Source organism: Neomonachus schauinslandi, chromosome 16 (genome assembly GCF_002201575.2).
Source record: "Neomonachus schauinslandi chromosome 16, ASM220157v2, whole genome shotgun sequence".
NCBI classification, from domain to species: Eukaryota; Metazoa; Chordata; class Mammalia; order Carnivora; family Phocidae; genus Neomonachus; species Neomonachus schauinslandi.
The window spans coordinates 9,417,572-9,435,511 of record NC_058418.1 but is presented as its reverse complement, the minus strand read 5'-3'; the positions used below and the strand labels follow the sequence as shown (position 1 = coordinate 9,435,511).

Here is a 17,940-nt window from a genome sequence, read left to right as displayed (position 1 = left end):
AGTGAGCCTGTCTTCCACCACATCGAAGTTGCACGTGTCAGTGGCACCCTCAAAATCCGGCGTAAAAGGGGGCACGCTGTCTCGAAGACCGTCCCAGTCAAGGCCAAAGAAAAAAGGATGATTCTGGAAATCACCTGCTCCGTCCCGGCCCAGCCGCATCTCAGGGGGACACAGCAGCTGCTGGATGAGGTCTCGAGCCTCCTCAGGGACCCCTGCATCGGTCAGGGGTAGAGACAGGTGCTCCTGCCAGAGGGAGAGGGAAAGCGGGGGACGTTAGCCTGTCAGTATGCGTGGAGGGAGATCAGGGGTTCCTCTGGCCGTGCTCACCTTGTAGTGCACGATCTTGCCGTAGGTCTCAGCCGTGGAGTCGGCGTAGAAGGGCGTCTGCCCGTAGAACATTTCATAGGCGAACACTCCCAGCGCCCACCAGTCACACTCGGGCCCATAGCTGCCCATCCCGGGCCCGCCACCCACGGCTTGCAGGATCTCGGGGGACAAGTAGTCCGGGGTGCCCACAGCCACCAGCGACCGCACCTGAACCAAAAGGTGCAGAGCTGGGCTCGGTCCCGCCCCTCCGAGCTCTGGCCCCGCCCCTCCCAACCACGCCCCGAGGGCTTAGTCCCGCCCCTTGCCTGCTCTAACCCGGAGCCGCTCACGCACTCAGGCGTGGGTGCCCTCCTTCTCTTTCCCACTCCAAATCTGGTTGTGCCCCCACCCTAACTCTACCTGTGCGCCTCAGCCCCGCCCCCACACTCTGCACTTCCGGTCCCCCCACCCGACCCCACTCCTCTTTGGTGGTCCGAGCGGCTCGAAGCAGCGCCCCGCACGGCTCACCGTTCCGTCTGCCCGCAACTTGAGGCAGGAGCCAAAGTCGGCCAAACGGATGTGGCCGCAGCGGTCCAGTAGGATGTTGTCGGGTTTGATGTCCCTGCGCAAACGGAAGGAGAGGGTGGGGGGATAAGTGAGCCTCCCTCCATCCATCTCACCAGGCTCCACCCCTCCAGACAGCACGGCCTCGGGTCCCCACCCTCTTAGGGACCATGCTCTCCGATTGCGGTCCCCCCCTTAGGGGATTCTGCAATTCTGAACCCCACTCCTCTGTCCCTGTCCCCAGTGGTCCCAACCAATGAGGTCCCTCTCCAGGCCCCGCCCCCTCTGGCTCCAACCTTGGCGGTACCCTGCCCCCTACCCGGGTGCAACTTTTGCTTTCCCTCTCTGGGCCCCGCCCTCAGCCCCCGCCCCTCAGCCCCTGCTGCGCCCACCTGTGTACATAGCCCAGCCGGTGCACTGAGTCTATGGCCATGACAATCTCGGCCAGATAGAAGCGCGCCATTTCGGCCGGGATCCGCTCCCCAAACTTGCTCAGCAGCGTTAGCAGGTCCCCGCCCACGTAGTACTCCATGACCAGGTACTGGCAGGGGACGTGTCATGGGGGGGGTCAGTCGCACCCCTCGGCGCTGACAATAGCCCGGGACAAAGACTCCCGCAGATGCCCCATCCCTGGGCAGAGACCCCGTAGCCCCAGCCCCAAGAGAGCCCAAGAGATCTCCCAGGCCAAATCAGAGACACTCCCCCCGCCAAAACCTAATTCTCCCAGGATGTCACTGGACAGAAAGAGAGAGGGGGAAAGAGAGCCCAGAGAGCTCCCAGTGCCCAAAGTACAGAGCCTAAATACCCTGCCCAGGGGCCCCCACATAGATTGTACAGAGCTATCCCAGTCCAGGTAAGAGATCCGCCCCCCGCACCCCGACGGTGGCATCTTTACAGGGTCCTCTGGAATCAGCCCGTGAAAAGAGCTATAAGGGGCATCTCCCATCCCGGGAAAGGAAGACCAATTCCTCCCACACCCAGAGACACCGCTGCCATTTCGAGACAGCCTAGAATTTCTCCCTGACCCCGCCTCGTTCACTGACGGCCTCGGGATCGGGATCCGTCTCCCTAGTCCCCCCGGGTCTGGGGCTCACCAAGTAGTTCTCATCCTGGAAGGCGAAGTGCAGCTCCGTGATCCAGCGCCGGTCCCCGTTCACCAACACATCCCTCTCTTCCCGGAAGCACGACACCTGCGGGGCACCCGGAGGCACTGAAGCGGCCCGGAGCCGGAGCGGGGGTGGGTAATTCTAGCGCCCTGCACATCCGGCCCCCGCCCTCACCTCGCCTCTCTTCAGCATGTCCCATTTATTCATGATCTTCATGGCATACACCTGGCCCGTCTGCTTCATCTTCACCACCGCCACCTGAAGGCCGAAACAGGGTGACTGGGGGCGGAGGTGGCGGGGGAAACACGCGGGCTCGCCGAGGCTGGACTCCACCCATAACACAACCTACTCGTGGCTCCGCCCCACGATTAACGCCACGCCCAGCTACCTCAGGCCCCGCCCCCGCCCGGCTAGTGTAGGCTTTCTCAGCTCAAGTCATTCATCAATTTCTAAGGTCCCGCCCCAAACCCCTGGGTCCCGCCCACTGCACGAAAAGTCGCGTCCCCTGCTCCGCGGAGCTGCAGCCGCCGCTCAAGGCTCACCTCACTGAACGCCCCGCGTCCGATCACCTTCAGAATCTCGAAGTCATCCCTCTGCAGTCGGGCCTCCTTAAGCCTCGCCGCGATGGGCTCCACTGGGGGGCGGGGTAGGTGAGAACCGAGGGTAACTGGGATTGACACTGGAGACGGGAGGAAGTCCCACCCTCTGTCCCTCAGTCTCCCCCTCTCTGTCCCTCCTCGGTCTCCTCTGTCCCTTGTTCTCTCCTCTTTCTGTCTCTCTCCTAGGACTGTCAGCCTCCCAAAGGCTTCCCCGCAAAAACACTGTATGAAGTTTTGGGGACCCCAAACTGCCCTCCTACAGAAAAAAAGGTGGGATGCCTGAGGAACCCCTTTTGGGAAAGGCATTGGGCCAGAGGGGCTCTAGTGGGTGCAGGTGGAGAGGGCGGGCTCTGGGAAAGGGAGGCTCTGAAGAACAGAAGATGTGAGTTCCCAGTCCTTAGGGTCTCCTGAGCTTCAGTCCCCACCCCTACTCTGGCTGGGAGTGGGAGTGCCTGCCAGGCCCACACCCGGGTTCTCAGTCTGTCTCAGGTCCTGTCCTGGAACATTCAGTTTAGTCCAGCACCTCCAGGTTTAGAGGCTGGTGGCTTTGGACTACACTTTGGGAAACACTGGATTTGGGGATGGGGCCCTGAGAGGGAACAGGAGAGGGAAGACAAAGCCAGCATGGACCCAAATTCCAAGCTCTAGTGTATTCGCTCTGTCCTCAACTCCAGGAAGAGGGCTTCTTTCGTCACCCCTCATTTACGGGAGGCCCATCATTTACTGGAGGCCCCTCGTTTACGGGAGGCCTTTACTTGGCTCAGATGGGTGAAGAGGTCGGCCCGAGGTCCTACAGCAGGTAGGGAGGGGAAGGCCCAGGTGGAGGGGATGCAAGGGCACAGGGAGGGGGAGGACGCTGGGGACTTGGGAGGTAGGACAGAGAAAGGGAGGGATTCAAGTGAAAGTAAGGGGAGATAGAGTGGGCTATGGCAGGGAGAGACAGGCCCCCATGAGTTTCGAGGTTCGGGAGAGTGGGCCGGCAGGGAAGAACCAGCCAGGGCCCAGGACGGGGGAGGGAGGAGAGAGCCAAGATGTTGAGCCCTTTTAAGGCAGCAGGAACCCAGGCCCCCTCCCCCGCCCCGGGCAGCCTAGCAGGGGAGGGGCCGCAGGATGCTGCTTAGGCCACAAAAGGAGTGCTCCTTACGGGAGAGCCCAGACCCCTGCCCCCAGCTCCGGGCTCAGTTTACCCTGCTAGCTCAACTTCACGCTCTGCAAAATCAGGGCTGAGAGAGTTACTAAGGGCTGGGGGAGGCGGGGAGAAAGTTCTTCCAGGGGCTGAGTGGCCCGGCCTTTGGTCTCCACCTTCCTATCTGTGAAATGGGAGGGACAGGAACAAGGCCTGGGTCAAAAAGAGATGAACACAAGAAACGAGGGAGAGCGGAGAGGCAGAGAGACAGAGACATACAGAGCCCCAGGACCGAGTGCAAGCCACTGAGGGACAAACCAGTGCAAGGACAGAGTGGCAGGGTGTCAGAGAGACGGAAAACCAAGTGAGCCTGAGTCCTGGGGTGGAGGAGGGCCAGAGGCAGACAAGGCCAGAGGGGGAAGCATCTTCCCTTCAGACCTGTCTCCAGGGAAAGACCTGGCCAGAAGGGACTGTGGGAGAGCCGGAAGGTCAGAAGTCATGAGAACCAGGGACTTGGGGAGCTGCCCCATGCAAACTAGACAGACCAGGGCTGGTGGAGGGGGGGTGGCCAGACCCTAGAAAGTGGGCACACCCAGAAGAACCCGAAATTGTCCCTCCTCCATCCAGGGGGTGGGGGGTGCTGGATGCCGCCTGTCTGCGGAGCCGGTTCTCCCCCAGGGCCTGAGTGGCCGCACCCTCCCAGTGCCTGGGCACCTGTTGGGGCAGCGGGAGACACTGGCGCCGAACACCTGCCCACTGGCCGCACCCCTGGCAGCTGCCCCATGCTGTCCCTTCCGCCTGCCTCTGTGCTCTGGGAGGCCAGGGTGGAGAGCCACGGGGCCCATCTTGGTGGTGGTGGGGGCGGTCCTAGGATCCAGGGCTCCCAGCATGTCCCTAGGCCTAGACCTTGGGGAGGGGGTACAGAAGGACCACGGAAGGCCATGCCCAGTCCAGCCTACCATGGCTCCCAGGTCACGGTTCGGAGTCACGGCTGCCCTAGCCTCTGCTGACCCCAGCCTGCCCTGCCAGGGTGGCACAGGGGTAGGGACATGCCACCCTAGGACCCAGGACCAAGTTCCGGGCTCCTGAGTCGGAGGCTCTCCCACGTCCATCTTGACCCCAACTATCAGCCCCGATGCCCAGCCCCATCTCCTGCCTCTGCCCTGCCCCTACTGCCCCCCAATCTGTGGCACCCACGACGGCAGGCACTCACCCCACTGCAAGAAGTCGGCCACATACTTGTCCTGGGCCAGGTCGGAGGCACCCAGCTCCTGGTGGACGCCCAGGAGAAGGTCGAGCAGGGGCTCCAGCCCCAGGAAGCCAGGGTCCAGCACCAGCTGCTGGAGCCGCCTCAGCCGCACCTCGGCTGACATGTCGGGCAGGCAGCACCATGGCCCCCTCCCCGGGCCAGGGGCTCGGGGTCCTCCAGTCACGGGGCCTGGCAGCCCCTGTCCAGGCCTCGGGGCTCTGGCTGCATGTCTGCCTGTCCCTGGCTGTCCCCTGGGCCTCTCTGGCCACTTCTCTCTGCTGCTGAGGCCTCCTCCCCTTCTCCCCACCCCTCGGGACGGCCCCCTCCCGCCTCCCAGCCTTAACCCCTTACGAGCCAGGCCCCCCAACTCCCTCCTGCCAGGGCCCCTCAGAATGCGTCAGTGTGAGATGGGGGGGTGGAGAACCTCAACTCTCCCACGATGCCTGACCCCCAAAAAAGGAGGAGCACATTAGTAGCTACAGGTGTGGCAGATGCCAAAGATGAGCCCTCCCATTGAGGGGGCCAATTAAGGTTCAGAACGATCGGGTAACACCCTTCTCAAGCCCTGGAATTGGGGTGGGGGAGAAAGGGGTGAGGCCTGGGAAGGGGGGGCAGAAGGCCAGGGAAGCTTCGCGGGTGACTCAGCCACGGATTCAGACTTTGGGACGGTTTAAATTTAGCCCTCAGGCCCTCTGCTTTCCACTGACTTTTTTTTGGCAGGAGGTGGGGAAGGGGTGGTGAGAGAATGGGGAAGGGAGGCCCTCAGGAGCCAGGACCAGGGGTGACCCACTGGCCAAAGCCTGGGGGAGGCAAAGGAGCCCCCAAAATAGCTCCTTGGACCCTGGCCGCACAGCCACATTCCTGCCCAGGCTAGGATTAGAAACAGAAACATTTCAGGGGGTGGAGGGCAGAGGGGGAAGACACCCCTCCCTGCAGCTCCAGAGAGCCAGCCAGGAGGGATTTTCGTTGTTCTCGGCAGGGGTGGACAGAGCTCCGGGAGGAATCCATGGTCTCCAGCTGGCTCTGGACGCCTGCGCCCTGTGAGCCTGGAGGCCTGAGGCAGCGGGAGGCCAAGCCTTAGGGTGCATTTTGGGCACCTCAGGAGCTCCCTGGGGGACCCATCTGGGCAGCCCCCCACCCCCCGCCGGTATCTGACCTGGACAGTTCGGGCACTTTCAAACTGGGAAGGAGGCCCCGGTGGCACTCTTTCCTCCGGAGTTGGGGGGTCTGGGGGCTCAGGGCTGGAGGGCTGGCGGCTTAGTGACCCATCAGCTGTGTGCCCTGAGTGAGTCCCTCCTCCAGCCTTCAGCTTTTCCGGCTATGAGAACGGAGCAGGGAGGGCACCGGGTTGGGGACAGGCAGGGCCTCTCTTCGTTCGGTGTTAGTAGCTGGGTTCTAGGACTGCTGCTAAAGCGCGCGCTCCCTCCCTCCACACCTCCCGGAAGGGACCAGAGACGCTGTGAAAACAGGGAACTTTAGTATAAATAAGAGGTCCTGGGGGACAGGGAGGGCCCCGAGGGGCTTCCATAATTTAACACTCTTCAAAAGCACAAACAACAGCAAGGGCAGGGTAGGGGCCAGGGGAGGGGTGGGCCGCCCCAGCCCTGCCCACAAGAGGAGGGGCACACTGCAGAGCTTGTGGGCGGGGAGTCTCTCCCCCAGGAGTGACCAGTCACATGCTGGGGACAGGGATGAGGTGAACACTGATGTTTCAGAGGAAGGGGTCATTGTACTTGGCAGTGGGTGGGGACAAGGCTGAGGCCACATGGGCCACTACATCCCCCCGAGTGTCTGGGCCAGTCTGGGGGACCCTCTGACCCCCAAATTTGTGCAGGGCAAGGGACTGGAGCAGTCCATCCATCATGGTTAGTCTTGTTAATACGTTGATCCGTGAGGTCAGCGGGAGGGTTATGGCTAGGAGGCGGGGAACACTGGGGGGGAACCCCGACATCCATGGCTTCACACCACTGTGCCGCTCGGGGAGTTGCCTGGTTGGGACGAGATGCCCTGGGGAAGACGAGAGGGGAGACAGGAGGGTTAGAGACCGCCTGGGGCTCCCACCAGTCCCGTGGGGAGGGAGCCAGCCCGGAGTCCCTAAGGCGGCTGCCACCCTGGCCTTGCCCTTCAGTCCACCCCAGAGCCCCCCAGAGGCCGCTGCTCTAGGTCGGGAACTCCCAGCTCCGCTAGCTTCCCTGGCCCCGCAGGCAGCACTCTTGGACAATAATTAGAGCGCTTGGGTGGTCCTGAGCAGAGAGGATGGGGGTAGGGATGGAGAGGATAGGGGGGAACTCGGGGCCCCGACTGGGGGGGGTGAGGGGGAGAGAACTCAGGGACAAGCCTACCTCTACCACTGACTTGCTGGGTGACCTGGGCCAACTTCCTTCCCCTGTCTGGGCCTCGGCCTCCTCGTCTGTGAACTAGGGAGATAGAGGGGTCTCTTTCAGGACTCCCCAGACTCCCCAAATCCCAACGACCCTGCATCTGAGACTGTGTCATAGAGTTCTAAGGATTCAAGACCCTACAATTCTAAAACCACTCTTTGAGGGAACCAAGCCACGGGCCTCAGGCCTAGCAACCCAGGCACACAAGCCCAAACCCTATGGAGCTGAGCCCTCTGAGACAAGAGCTCCAAAGATGGAAGGCGCCAGGCCTGTGCTCCCCGCTAATGGGGTCTTCCTGAAACCCCAGCGCTCCCCCAGGAGGTGGACATGTCCATCTACCACCCACCTTCAAGGCTCCCTAAGAGGTGACAGAGGTCAGCAAGGAGCGGTGACTTGCCCAAGGTCGCACAGGGAGCAGCCCTGGAACCCAAGCTGGGATTCCATGAGCCGGGGCTCCAGAGTCTGAGATCCAGGCCGGAAGGCAGGCCCACAGGCTGTGTTGCCCCCAGAATTTGACCCACATTATTCAAACAGTTTCACAATTCACAAATTGTATGTCCCATAGAAACACAGACTTGGCTTCGAGTGACAAGTGCTGGGTCCACTGGCCGCCCTTCAGATAGCTGGCCACAGCCCTCACCACTCCTGGCTGTCTCTTCTACCCAACCCTCTCTCTGCTGCCACAGAGAGTTCTAGAAGTCTGGTACCCTAAGATCTGAGAAGTCTTGCTCTGGGATGCTAAGATTTCCCTGGCTTCCCCTCATCCCACAGGGCCAAAGGCTATGACTGTGACAAACCCTCCTCCCCACGCCCGCCTCCTCCTGGGCCCTGGGTCGGCCGGGCATGGGGCCATGGGGCCACTCACCGCCTTGCCCGGCCGGGCCCAGGTACAGATGAGGCCCTCCTGGCAGGCGGTGATGATACAGTCCTCCAGGAAGAGGAGGACCGTGAGCCGCTCCTGGGCGATCTTCTTGCACACCAGGGGCTCGAGCAGGGGCACCTCGTGGATGCGCGGGCACAGCGCGGTGCCCAGCACCTTGGCTGGGTCCAGCCGGCTGCGGGGGGCGGGACCGCTGGGCTTGTCCCCGCCGCCGCCGCCGCCCCCGCCGCCGCCCCGGCTGATGTTGCCGAGGCTGTGGTAGCGCTTGTGCTCTTTCTCTGACCCCCGGTCCCGCCGCTCCTGCAGCGTGAGCGTGGCAAAGCGGCCGATGCTGAACGGTGTGCCCGGCTCAGTCGTGGCGCCCGCGCCGCCCGCCTTGCCACTGCCTGCCGGGTGCGGAAGGCTGTTGGAGCGGGACAGTGAGCGGGGCAGGGGGCCGGGGCCGGGCTCGCCCCCGCGAGAGCTGCTGGCGGCGGGTGGCGTGGTGCCAGGCGTGCCGGGGAGGGTGCGGGTGCGGGCCAGGGGCGGGTGGGGGTAAAGCACGTCTTCAGTGAGGTCCCACAGGCAGAACTGCGTGTCCTGGCCGGCCGAGCCGAAGCGGTAGGTGATGGGGCCGGCTTTGGGCAGCGGGGAGAGGGGGGCTCCCCCGCCCGAGCCTGTGCCCCCTGCCTCAGGCTCCTCCTCCTCTTCCTCCTCCTCCTCCTCCTCGCCGCTCCGCTCCCCATCACCGCTGGCCGCTGCCGCCTCCTCGGCCCTCGTGGTGTAGGGGTCAAAGGCCACAGCGTTGACCCAGGACTTGTGGCCGTGGCCTCGGGCCACCACACGGCCCTCGGTGAAGGACCACACGGTGACCAGGTCATCTTCGCCCCCCGTCACGACATAGCGCCCGTCAGGGCTCCAGCACACACACAGCAGGCCCCCAAAGTAGCTCTTCATGAGCCCCCGCAGGAGCATGGAGTCGAAGTGGAAGACGCGCAGGCAGCCGTCCTGGCTGACGCAGGCCAGGTGCCGGCCGTCGGGCGAGAAAGCAAACTCGTTGAGGGGCCCCTCGCCCACCGCCCACTTGGCCAGCGGGTTGCGGGGCGCCTTGCTCTTGGCTGCGTAGACGGCGAAGCCCTCGCCCTGCTTCAGCAGGCTGTACTGGGGCGGGGCCGAGGCGCACGGGTGGCTGACGTTGTACAGGTACAGGTGGCCGCTGGCGTGCGAGGCCAGGAACAGGCTCTCGGACTCAGGCAGCCACTTCAGATAGGTCACCTTGGTCTTGTCGATCAGCCGCTGCCGGGAGAGACGGCGGGGGTTGGGGAAGGTGGTCGGCTCCTGGCGACGTCCCCCCCGCCCGGGTTCCCCGAAACGGCCCTCAGACCTCCTCGGAGAGCACCCCCCCCCCCGAGGGTAAGGGCTGGACCCCGGGCCACAGGAACGCAAAGAAAGAAGGGCAGCCTGTGAGGCAGCCAGAGAGAGCTCCACGGAGCCTTGGTGTCCCCGTCTTTGGGAAGGGGGACAAGTCCTGCTTTTCAGAGAACTCTCATATGTCTAACCCTGTCCTCTGTCTTTACCGCGTCGGGCTTCAGGCAAGAGGTCGAGTCACAGAACATCAGCTCCCCCAGGGAAGGGATCCTTATCTGTGTGGTTCACCGGTCTAGCCCCAGCGCACAGACCTGCGCACGCAGGAGGAGCCCGGACCCACGAAGGACCGCCCCGTCCCGCCAGCTGCGCATGCGCCTCTGCTCCTTTTCCCCCAACAGCTCACGTCCAACCCTTCGCTGACACCCCGAACCTGCACTCGTCTCCCCCATGAACCCCACGGCAGCTTTTCTCAAGCAGGGCTCCAGAGAGAACTGAGCCCTGAAGCTCCCGAGCACCCGTCGTACACAATGAATCAACTTCCCCAGGCATCTAAGTTGCTTCTATTTCTTGGGAGAAGTTAAAAAAGAATCCCATCATCTCTGTGTTCTCTGGCTGAGACGAGCCCTGGTCGAGAAAGGCTCTGAAAGCCAAAGTCTTTACCATGACCCTCCAGACCCTCCAGGGACCAGCGTCTCCCAGTTGTTTCTCAGGACCCATCTTCCACCCTCCCCTCAGGAACCGTTCTGGCCACAGAACCCTTCTGCTGCCCTGCTTCCAGGCTTTTGTCCTAGTTGTTCCCTTTCCTCAGAATGTCCTCCTCCCCTGGTAACTTTCTTGCCTCCTTCAGGTCTTTATTTCAACGTCACCCCCCTCAGTGAGGCCTTTCCTGACCCAGCCTACTTAATTTAAGCCTCACCAGGCACTCCACATCCCCCATCCCCCTTCCCTGCTGGATTCTTCTCTGTGGCGCTCACCACCTTCTGCCATATAGCATCCTTAACTTATTTGATAACTGTCTGCTCCCCGAGCTAGATGAAGGCTCCACAAAGGCAGGGCCCTCTGTTTTGCTCACTAATATGTGAGATCCCTGGTGCTTAGAACAACACCTGGCACAGACCAAATGCTCAATAAATATTTTGTGAATGGATGAGCCGGTGCATTTTTAATCCATTCACTGTTGTTACCCTCCCTCCCTTCTGCCATTCATGCATTCTGTATATTTGGAACACCTCCTCTGAACAGAGAGAAAAAGCCAGAGGACAAGAGCAGCCCCCGCCCATGGATAAGGTCGTTCCTTGGCATGTTCCTTTGGCACCAAGTCTAGCCAGGACTGAGCCATCTCCACATACGATTTCATAATAATGGTCCCATGAGGCAGGGATGAGAATCCCATTTTTCAGAGAAGTAAAACTGAGGCTCAGGAGGGACAGTCACCTCCCCAAAACCATATAGTGAGTCAACGGTGCAGCAATGACTTGAATCCAATGCTCACGGGCCCAGAATTTGAAGATCAAGGGCTCTGGCTTCCAACAAGTCCCAACTAGAGACTAGCCTCGGTTGTCTTACGGGCACCGCAATCCCTAACCCATAGAGGAAAACTCAAGGAGTAAAGTGTTCAGCACAGGGCTAACAGCCCAGAGGCCCCGAGCACGGCAGGTGCAGCTGTCATTATTAGCTGATGGCCCACTAGCTGCTGTCCGTGACCCCATGCCATATATCTGTCAGCCCATCCCCTCTCTCTCCTGTATCCTGCCCCTCTCAGGCCTCCACTGCTCCCCAGGCAGCTGCAGTCTCATGGCAACACTGTGTGGGTGGTGAATGGGAGGGGGGAGCCGTTCTAGGCCCCAGGGGCCCATAATCACCTCTTCATTGAATAGCTTGCTGGTGTCCTTCTTGATGAGATCCAGGTACTGCACCTGGCCAGCTGAGAATCCCACCAGCAGGGAGATGGTCTCTGTGGCAGCAGTGAACTGGTTGAAGTCATGGCAGGTGGGCTGGGTGCCCTTATAGATCCGCTTGTCAATTGGCTTGTTGAGGTCAATGGACTTGAGCAGTGGGAGAAAAGGAGTTAAAAGCTTCTACCACTGAGAGGAAGGAAGAGGGTGTTGAGGTTGGGGGAAACCACTAAAGGAAGCAGGGTTAAATCCCTAAGGGAAGTGGGTAGGTGGATGGGTGAGTGGGCAACCACAGACAGGAAGGGGGACCCAAATCACAGACCCAGTAAAGGAAAAAACAGGAAGGTGCCCCCCCTCCACCCCACATGAGACCACAGTGCCTCCCTCCAAAGTTGACACCTATAACTTTAGGGACATCCTTGCCCACAGTATAAAGGCTTGGGGTCCCCACAGTCCCTGAGCTCCAATTCCTTTCCAGTCCTGGCCCACAGACTCAACAACTCCCCCTGGATCTTGGCACCTCAATATTCCAAGCTCCCCAAAATGCAGAGTCACCCAAATCCCCAGGACTCTAACACCCAACATCCCAGGATTCTCTTTACTTTGGAGTCCCTAAATCTCAGGACCCCCATCACAGTTCGTGGACACATTAAACCTCATGGTCCCCCACATTTTTGGTCCTTCACCACCTCTGGGCTCTCAGGATCTCCATCACTTTTGGGAACCATCATAACCTCCAAGGGTCTCATCCCCTCTGGGACCTACATCTCTCTAGAAATAGCCATCACACCTGAGGATGTCCCCTTTGGGCTCTTATCACCTCCAGCTCCCCATCAGCTCAGAGATTCTCATTCCCTCCAGGAATGATCTCATTCCCTCATGAGATCCAGAACCCCAGTGTTCCTTAAGACTTCATATACCTGCAGGATCTCTATCACCTCTAAGTGCCTCATCAATTCCACAATCATCCTCACCTCTGGGCTCCCAACGTCTCAAGATCCCCCCAGCCCCCCGCAACACCTCCGGACTTGCAACACCCCTGGGTTCTCCATCACTTTCAAGCCTGCATCACTTCAGGATTCTCCATCACAGGCAGATTCCCTATCACCCAGAACCACGGAGGGTCCCATAGCATCTCAGAATCTCTCCAAAATACCACTCCAGAACCCCCACGCGTAACTTGGGGATCCCGCATGACCTCAAGATTCTCCATCACCTCTACCATGGCCAGCACCCCGGAGGGCCTCCCCGGCTCCCCACCACCTTTTAGGATTCTGCATTACCTCTGGGTACCCTTCCCCCTGGGATGGCCGTCACATCGAGGATGCCTATCTCAGAACCCCACATCCATTCGGGGACCCTTCTATCACTTCTGGATCACCTCAGTGGGCCCTATCCTCTGCCAGCACCGAGGCCACCACGATGCAGGCCGCTCACCCGTTGGCTTCCGCTGCGGCAGCAGCCCGGGTAGAAATAGAGCTCGCGGCCCAGGTTGAAGCAGACGCGGTCTCCTCCGGCACCCAAACCCGCGGGCGTGGCGGGCGGTTCCCCGGCCCCGGCGCCGTCGGGCTCCCCGAGGCGAACGAGGCTGAGGCGCACGGCGGGCAGTGCGGGCCCTGGACCCGGGCCTGCGGGCGGCGGGGACGGAGCGGAGCCCGCGGCGCCGGGGCCGGAGGAGGAGGCAGGGCCGGGCGGGGGCTGCGGCGGCTGGGGCGGCGCCGGGGTCTGGGCGGAAGCCGGCCCCGACCTGCGAGCGGCGCCATCGCCAGGGAGCAGCTTGTAGAAGCCCTCGCGGGTGCGGAACTGCGACTTGATTTCCGCGCAGTCCCCCATGGCGGCGCCGGGGCCCGAGCCGCCCTCCGCGCCGCCCGCCGCCATCTTGGGCGCCCCCCCGCCCAGCCCGGGCCCCGCCGCTGCCGGACCGCCGCCCGCCACCGGGCCCCCTGCCGGAAGCCTTGGGCCCGCGCCGGAAGGGGTGGGGTGGTCACCCGGGCGACGCCTCTTCGATTGGCAACAGGATCGGGAGGCGGGAGGAGCTCCGGCCGTCGCTCGGGTAACGGTTCTGGGGCTGGGGGCGGGGCGAAAGGTGGGCGTGGCCTTGTGTGCCCGCGACCGACGTGTGGTTGGCTGCGGGGCGCGGCCCAGGGGGAGATGGGCGGGGTCATGGAAAAGCACAAATCCCTAGCAACGGCGCCCTGGGAACCGTTTGCCTAGCAACGGAGGGACCCTCAAAAGAAGGCCTGGTTCATAACCTGGCCTTCCCATCACGTCACAGATGACCCCAGTGATTCCAGTGCCGCCTTAGACTTCCAACATACACCTTCCTGACCTCCAGTGTTTCCCACTGACGTCTTAAAATCCCTGACTGGCGACAGCATCTCCAGACCCTCCTCCCCGACCCTTGATCCCGCAGATCCCGCTGATCTCCAGCGTCTCCATAGAATTCCAAGGACTTCATCCGACCCACTACCGATTAACGTTAACCCTAAACATTTCCACATTTCCCACCAACCTCCAATATGTATCTCCATGACTTCACTATCTTCAACAACCTCACTTCGTCCTCCAACACCCTCCTCTGATTCCAAAATTTCATTGATCCCCACAATGCCCCTCAGTATCCCAGTGATCCACTAGTAATCCAAAAGCGCTTGCTGATCCCATGAGCCCCCGCTGATAGCCAGTGCCCTCACTTCCGCTGAAGCCACCCTGCTCCCATCACAGACCTTCTTAGACCCATTCTCAGTGGTCTCTCAGATTTCTCACCGGAATGTCCCAGAGGCATCTTACACTCGACAAGTCCTACAATGAAACTGACATCTTCCTCCAAATGCTGCTCCTCTCCTGTGTCCCCATCTTAGAGCTCACACTGCCATCCCCCCCAGTCACTCAGGCTGCAGGCCTCAGGGTCTCCCTAGATCTGCATGGTCTCCCTTCACGCCCTGCTTCCAGTTCCCACGTTTTTTGCATTCTGTCATGTGAAGTCCTCTTTTCCAGTCCCTCTCTCTGCATAGCGCTGGTCCAAAGTCCTCCTCTCTTGCTCGGGCCCTCTCAGCATCAGCTTTGTCTCTGCTCCCCTGGACCCTACTGCTCTCGTGGCAAAGTAAAGCCCTGAGTGCTCTGCTCCTGCCAGTCTCTCTTTCCAGCCTCATCTCTCACCACTCACTCCTCACACCATGTCCCTAACATGGGGTTTCAGGAAACTACCTCAACACAATGCTCTCTTGCCCTTGGGTCTTTGCACTCCTCTGCTTGGAATGCTCTTCCCCACTCTGTTCTTGACCCTTTAAGAGTCAGTTCAGGAGCTCTGTCCGTCCTCTGGGCTCCCCCATCTGCGTTGTCACTGTCTGTCTCTCCTGTAGAGTGTGAGCCCCGGGAAAGCAGAGCTGGGCTGACAGAAGGCACTTCAATAGTTGTTTGCTGAAGGAATAAATGACAGAGATAGGAGAGACTATGCCGGCCAATGTCTGTTCCCAGCAGAGCCCAACAGCCCTGACTTGGAGGCCGTGTCAACAATCGAATGAGGAGCTAGGCCATGATGCCGTGGGGAAATTTTATTTAGAGCAGTTACCTTCTTCTTCTACCCCCGCCCTCCAGGCAAACCAACTGTGAACAAAAGAACCCATCCCTCACTATGCATGAGGGAAAATCTGCTATCTACCTGCTTAGGAGAGGGGGCTAGGGGGCCCCCTTCAGTCCTCCAGGTCCTCATCCTCATCTTCCTCCTCATCTTCCTCCTCTTCCTCCGAGGCTGTCAGGGCCTGCTCCTGGGCTGCCTTGAGGGCCTGCTCCTCCTCCACCGTGGGGTCAGTCATTTCCATGACGTCTGGGCTGCTGGGGTACTCGTGCTGAATGGGGGCTGGCAGGGGTGGGTTGAAGTTCTCAGGACTGTACTTGTGGCCCCAGCCAATGTAGATGTTCTCAAACTTCCTGGAAAGGCAGAGAGATACTGGGAAATCCTCCCCGAAGGCCCCAGCCTGGGTTTTCATTGAAGGTGGGACCCAGCTTGGGCCCAGCACGACTGCAGAGTGGTGGGTGTTGGGGTGATATGTGCCCAGGGGGTTTCTCTGCGTGTTCTTCAGTCGTTATGGGGCATCTGTCTCCTAAGTGCCAGGCATGCCTAGAGCTGCAACAGCACGTGGAACCACTGAGCACTTGACACGTGGCCAGTGAGTGTGACAAAACAGCTGAGTTTCTAATTGTATTTGATTTTCTAATTTCACCTGCAATTTCTTCTTCAGCCCCCTGGTTATTTAGGAGTGTGGTAATTTCTACATATCTGTGAAATTCTCCCAAATTCCTTCTGTTTTTATTATTATTATTTCTAATTTCTTTTTTTTTTTTAAGGTTTTATTTATTTATTTGTCAGAGAGAGAGAGAAAGCACAAGCAGGGGGAGCGGCAGGCAGAGGGAGAAGCAGGCTCCCCGCAGGGAGCCTGAAATAGGACTTGATCCCAGGACCCTGGGATCATGACCTGAGCCAAAGACAGATGCTTAACCAACTGAGCCACGCAGGCATCCCTGATCTCTTAATTTCATTCCAGTATGGCCAGAGAACATATTTTATACCATCAATATCTGGGTACATTTATTGAGACTTGTTTCATGGCCTAGCATATGGTCTGGTCCTGGAGGCTGTTCCATGCACACTTGAGGAGAATGTGTGTTCTGCTGTTGTCTGAATGGATTTTATTTCATTGTAATGAATTTAAATTTAAGCAATAAAACTGATACTCAGTTCAGTTACTAGAAAATGTCTAAGCATGTCTGGGACAACTGGGGTCCATGAATCTACTTTCTCAACTGTAAATGTTGTGAAATCTGAGTACAGGTCAAGTACTTCTGATGACAAGGTAGCTTCCAAATGGAATGTGTGCTTTAAGTGTCAACTTCACACCAGATTCTGAAGAACATGGTATGAAAATAAAAGAATGTAAAATAGCTTGTTAATTTTTACATTATTGCTTTCACATTGTAATGATAACATTTAGGATATTTAGTGTGAAGTAAAATATATTATTAAAATGAATTTTGCCTGTTTTTACTCTTGGACATGGCCATTACTAGAAAATTAAAAAAAAAAAACAAATTAAAAAGTTAAAGTTTTAAAAAAGTTTAAAAAAAAGTTTAAAATGACACAGGTGGCTTGTATTTTATTTGTGTTGGACAGCGCTGGTCTAGATGTGGGGACCCAGCAGTGAACCCCTTAAGCAAGAATCCCTGTGGTGATGTCTACATTCTAGAAGGAGGACACTGATAATAAACAAGAATGTAACTGGTTGGAGCCAAGCCCTGTCAGTCCACCTGTTCCCAGAATTTTAACTAGAGGAGGAAAATGGGAGCAAAGGAGGGGGACTGGGAGACAAGGAGAGAGGCAGAGAGGAGTGGGGGTGAGGGAGAGAGATGGATGGAGAATTTGCCATGGGGACTCTGTGGCTTTGCCCTTTATCACAGCCTTGCTGTTCCTAGGACAATTGTTTTCCACCAGGTCTTCCTTGGAGCCTTCAAATATATTGCCTCCTTGGAAGCCTCACACGGGAGGTTGAGCTTGCTGGGAAGACAGACTCTCAGGCCCCAACCCCACTCCCGTGCCACCAGAACCTGCACTTCAACCAGATCCCTGGGGTCGTGTGCACTCATGGTCTAGGAGGCTCTGGTCTAGAATGTCCTCTACCTGCCTTTCCGCGTTACTTCTCTCTTTCCCCAAATATTTCACGTCAAGTTTGCTCTCCCCAGGAATCCTACTTTGATCCCCTTAAGACGAGACTTTGGAGCTGTAATTGGTCCCTGCACTGTCTGTCCCTAGTGGTACTTAGTTTGTAACAGGGTATTTATTTGGCTGGGGGGCAGGGTGCTATACCATTAACCTCTGTGCTTCCTCTGCCTGCTCTCAGGGGCAGGAGCCACATCGCCTTTTCAATAAAGGGCCTGGGACCTAGCATACAGCTGGCAAAGAAAAAAAATGGAAAAAACATGGATGATTGGAGGGATGGACGACTGAGTGGTGGATGGATGGATGAGTGGAGCTCCAAATTTGGATCTTTTGCTTTCAGAAAGATGTTGGCAGGGCACCTGACTGGCTCAGTTGATGGAGCATGTGACTTTCGGTTGTGAGTTCGAGCCCTGTGTTGGGTGTTGAGATCACTTAAAAATAAAATCTTGGGGCGCCTGGGTGGCTCAGTCGTTGGGTGTCTGCCTTTGGCTCAGGTCATGGTCGCAGGGTCCTGGGATCGAGCTGCACATCGGGCTCCCTGCTCAGCGGGAAGCCTGCTTCTCCCTCTCTCACTCCCCCTGCTTGTGTTCCCTCTGTCAAAAAAAAAAAAAAACAAACTTAGGGTCACCTGGGTGGCTCAGTCAGTTAAGCGTCTGCCTCCAGCTCAGGTCATGATCCCAGAGTCCTGGGATCGAGCCCCGCATCGGGCTCCCTGCTCCACGGGGAATCTGTTTCTCCCTCTCCCCCTGCCCCTGTTCCTGCTCTCTCCCTTTC

The 17,940-nt window shown here is 58.9% G+C and overlaps 3 protein-coding genes across 6 annotated transcripts in view; all 3 read right to left on the bottom strand.

Moving 5' to 3' along the window:
- Positions 1 to 5,074, bottom strand: part of DMPK (DM1 protein kinase) — a 15,294-nt gene extending 10,220 nt beyond the window's left edge. For 2 of the 4 annotated variants that reach the window (XM_044921964.1, XM_044921962.1), the window contains exons 1-8: positions 4,915 to 5,074; positions 2,519 to 2,610; positions 2,151 to 2,234; positions 1,965 to 2,060; positions 1,263 to 1,411; positions 835 to 928; positions 328 to 534; positions 8 to 243 (exon numbers count right to left, since the gene is read on the bottom strand). In XM_044921964.1, coding sequence (XP_044777899.1) covers positions 8 to 243; positions 328 to 534; positions 835 to 928; positions 1,263 to 1,411; positions 1,965 to 2,060; positions 2,151 to 2,234; positions 2,519 to 2,610; positions 4,915 to 5,074 — 1,118 coding nt within the window. Of the gene's footprint in view, positions 244 to 327; positions 535 to 834; positions 929 to 1,262; positions 1,412 to 1,964; positions 2,061 to 2,150; positions 2,235 to 2,518; positions 2,611 to 4,914 lie in introns of those variants that run through there. The other 2 variants (XM_044921963.1, XM_044921965.1) reach the window with 2 other exon arrangements.
- A 1,342-nt stretch (positions 5,075 to 6,416) lies between these two features.
- Positions 6,417 to 13,331, bottom strand: DMWD (DM1 locus, WD repeat containing). The gene is made up of 5 exons (XM_021681167.1): positions 12,891 to 13,331; positions 11,421 to 11,603; positions 8,197 to 9,486; positions 7,293 to 7,367; positions 6,417 to 6,957 (listed from the first exon to the last, which is right to left on the bottom strand). The coding sequence occupies exons 1-5, from the start codon at positions 13,329 to 13,331 to the stop codon at positions 6,910 to 6,912; spliced, it is 2,037 nt and encodes a 678-aa protein (XP_021536842.1). The 3' UTR covers positions 6,417 to 6,909.
- A 1,814-nt stretch (positions 13,332 to 15,145) lies between these two features.
- Positions 15,146 to 17,940, bottom strand: part of RSPH6A (radial spoke head 6 homolog A) — a 12,990-nt gene continuing 10,195 nt past the window's right edge. Inside the window, exon 6 of the mRNA XM_021681168.1 lies at positions 15,146 to 15,383. Within this exon, the coding sequence (XP_021536843.1) occupies positions 15,146 to 15,383 (238 nt within the window). The remainder of the gene's footprint in view (positions 15,384 to 17,940) is intronic.

What these genes read in the sequence shown, in the direction of transcription:
- DMWD (XM_021681167.1), bottom strand. Translation starts at nt 13,331, where the DNA reads ATGGCGGCGGGCGGCGCGGAGGGCGGCTCGGGCCCCGGCGCCGCCATG. An exon ending in GCCGCAGCGGAAGCCAACGG is followed by an intron (nt 11,604 to 12,890) that starts GTGAGCGGCCTG and finishes CCACTGCTCAAG; the next exon opens with TCCATTGACCTCAACAAGCC. An exon ending in CCAGCAAGTCAGTGGTAGAG is followed by an intron (nt 6,958 to 7,292) that starts GTAGGCTTGTCC and finishes CGTCTTCCCCAG; the next exon opens with GGCATCTCGTCCCAACCAGG.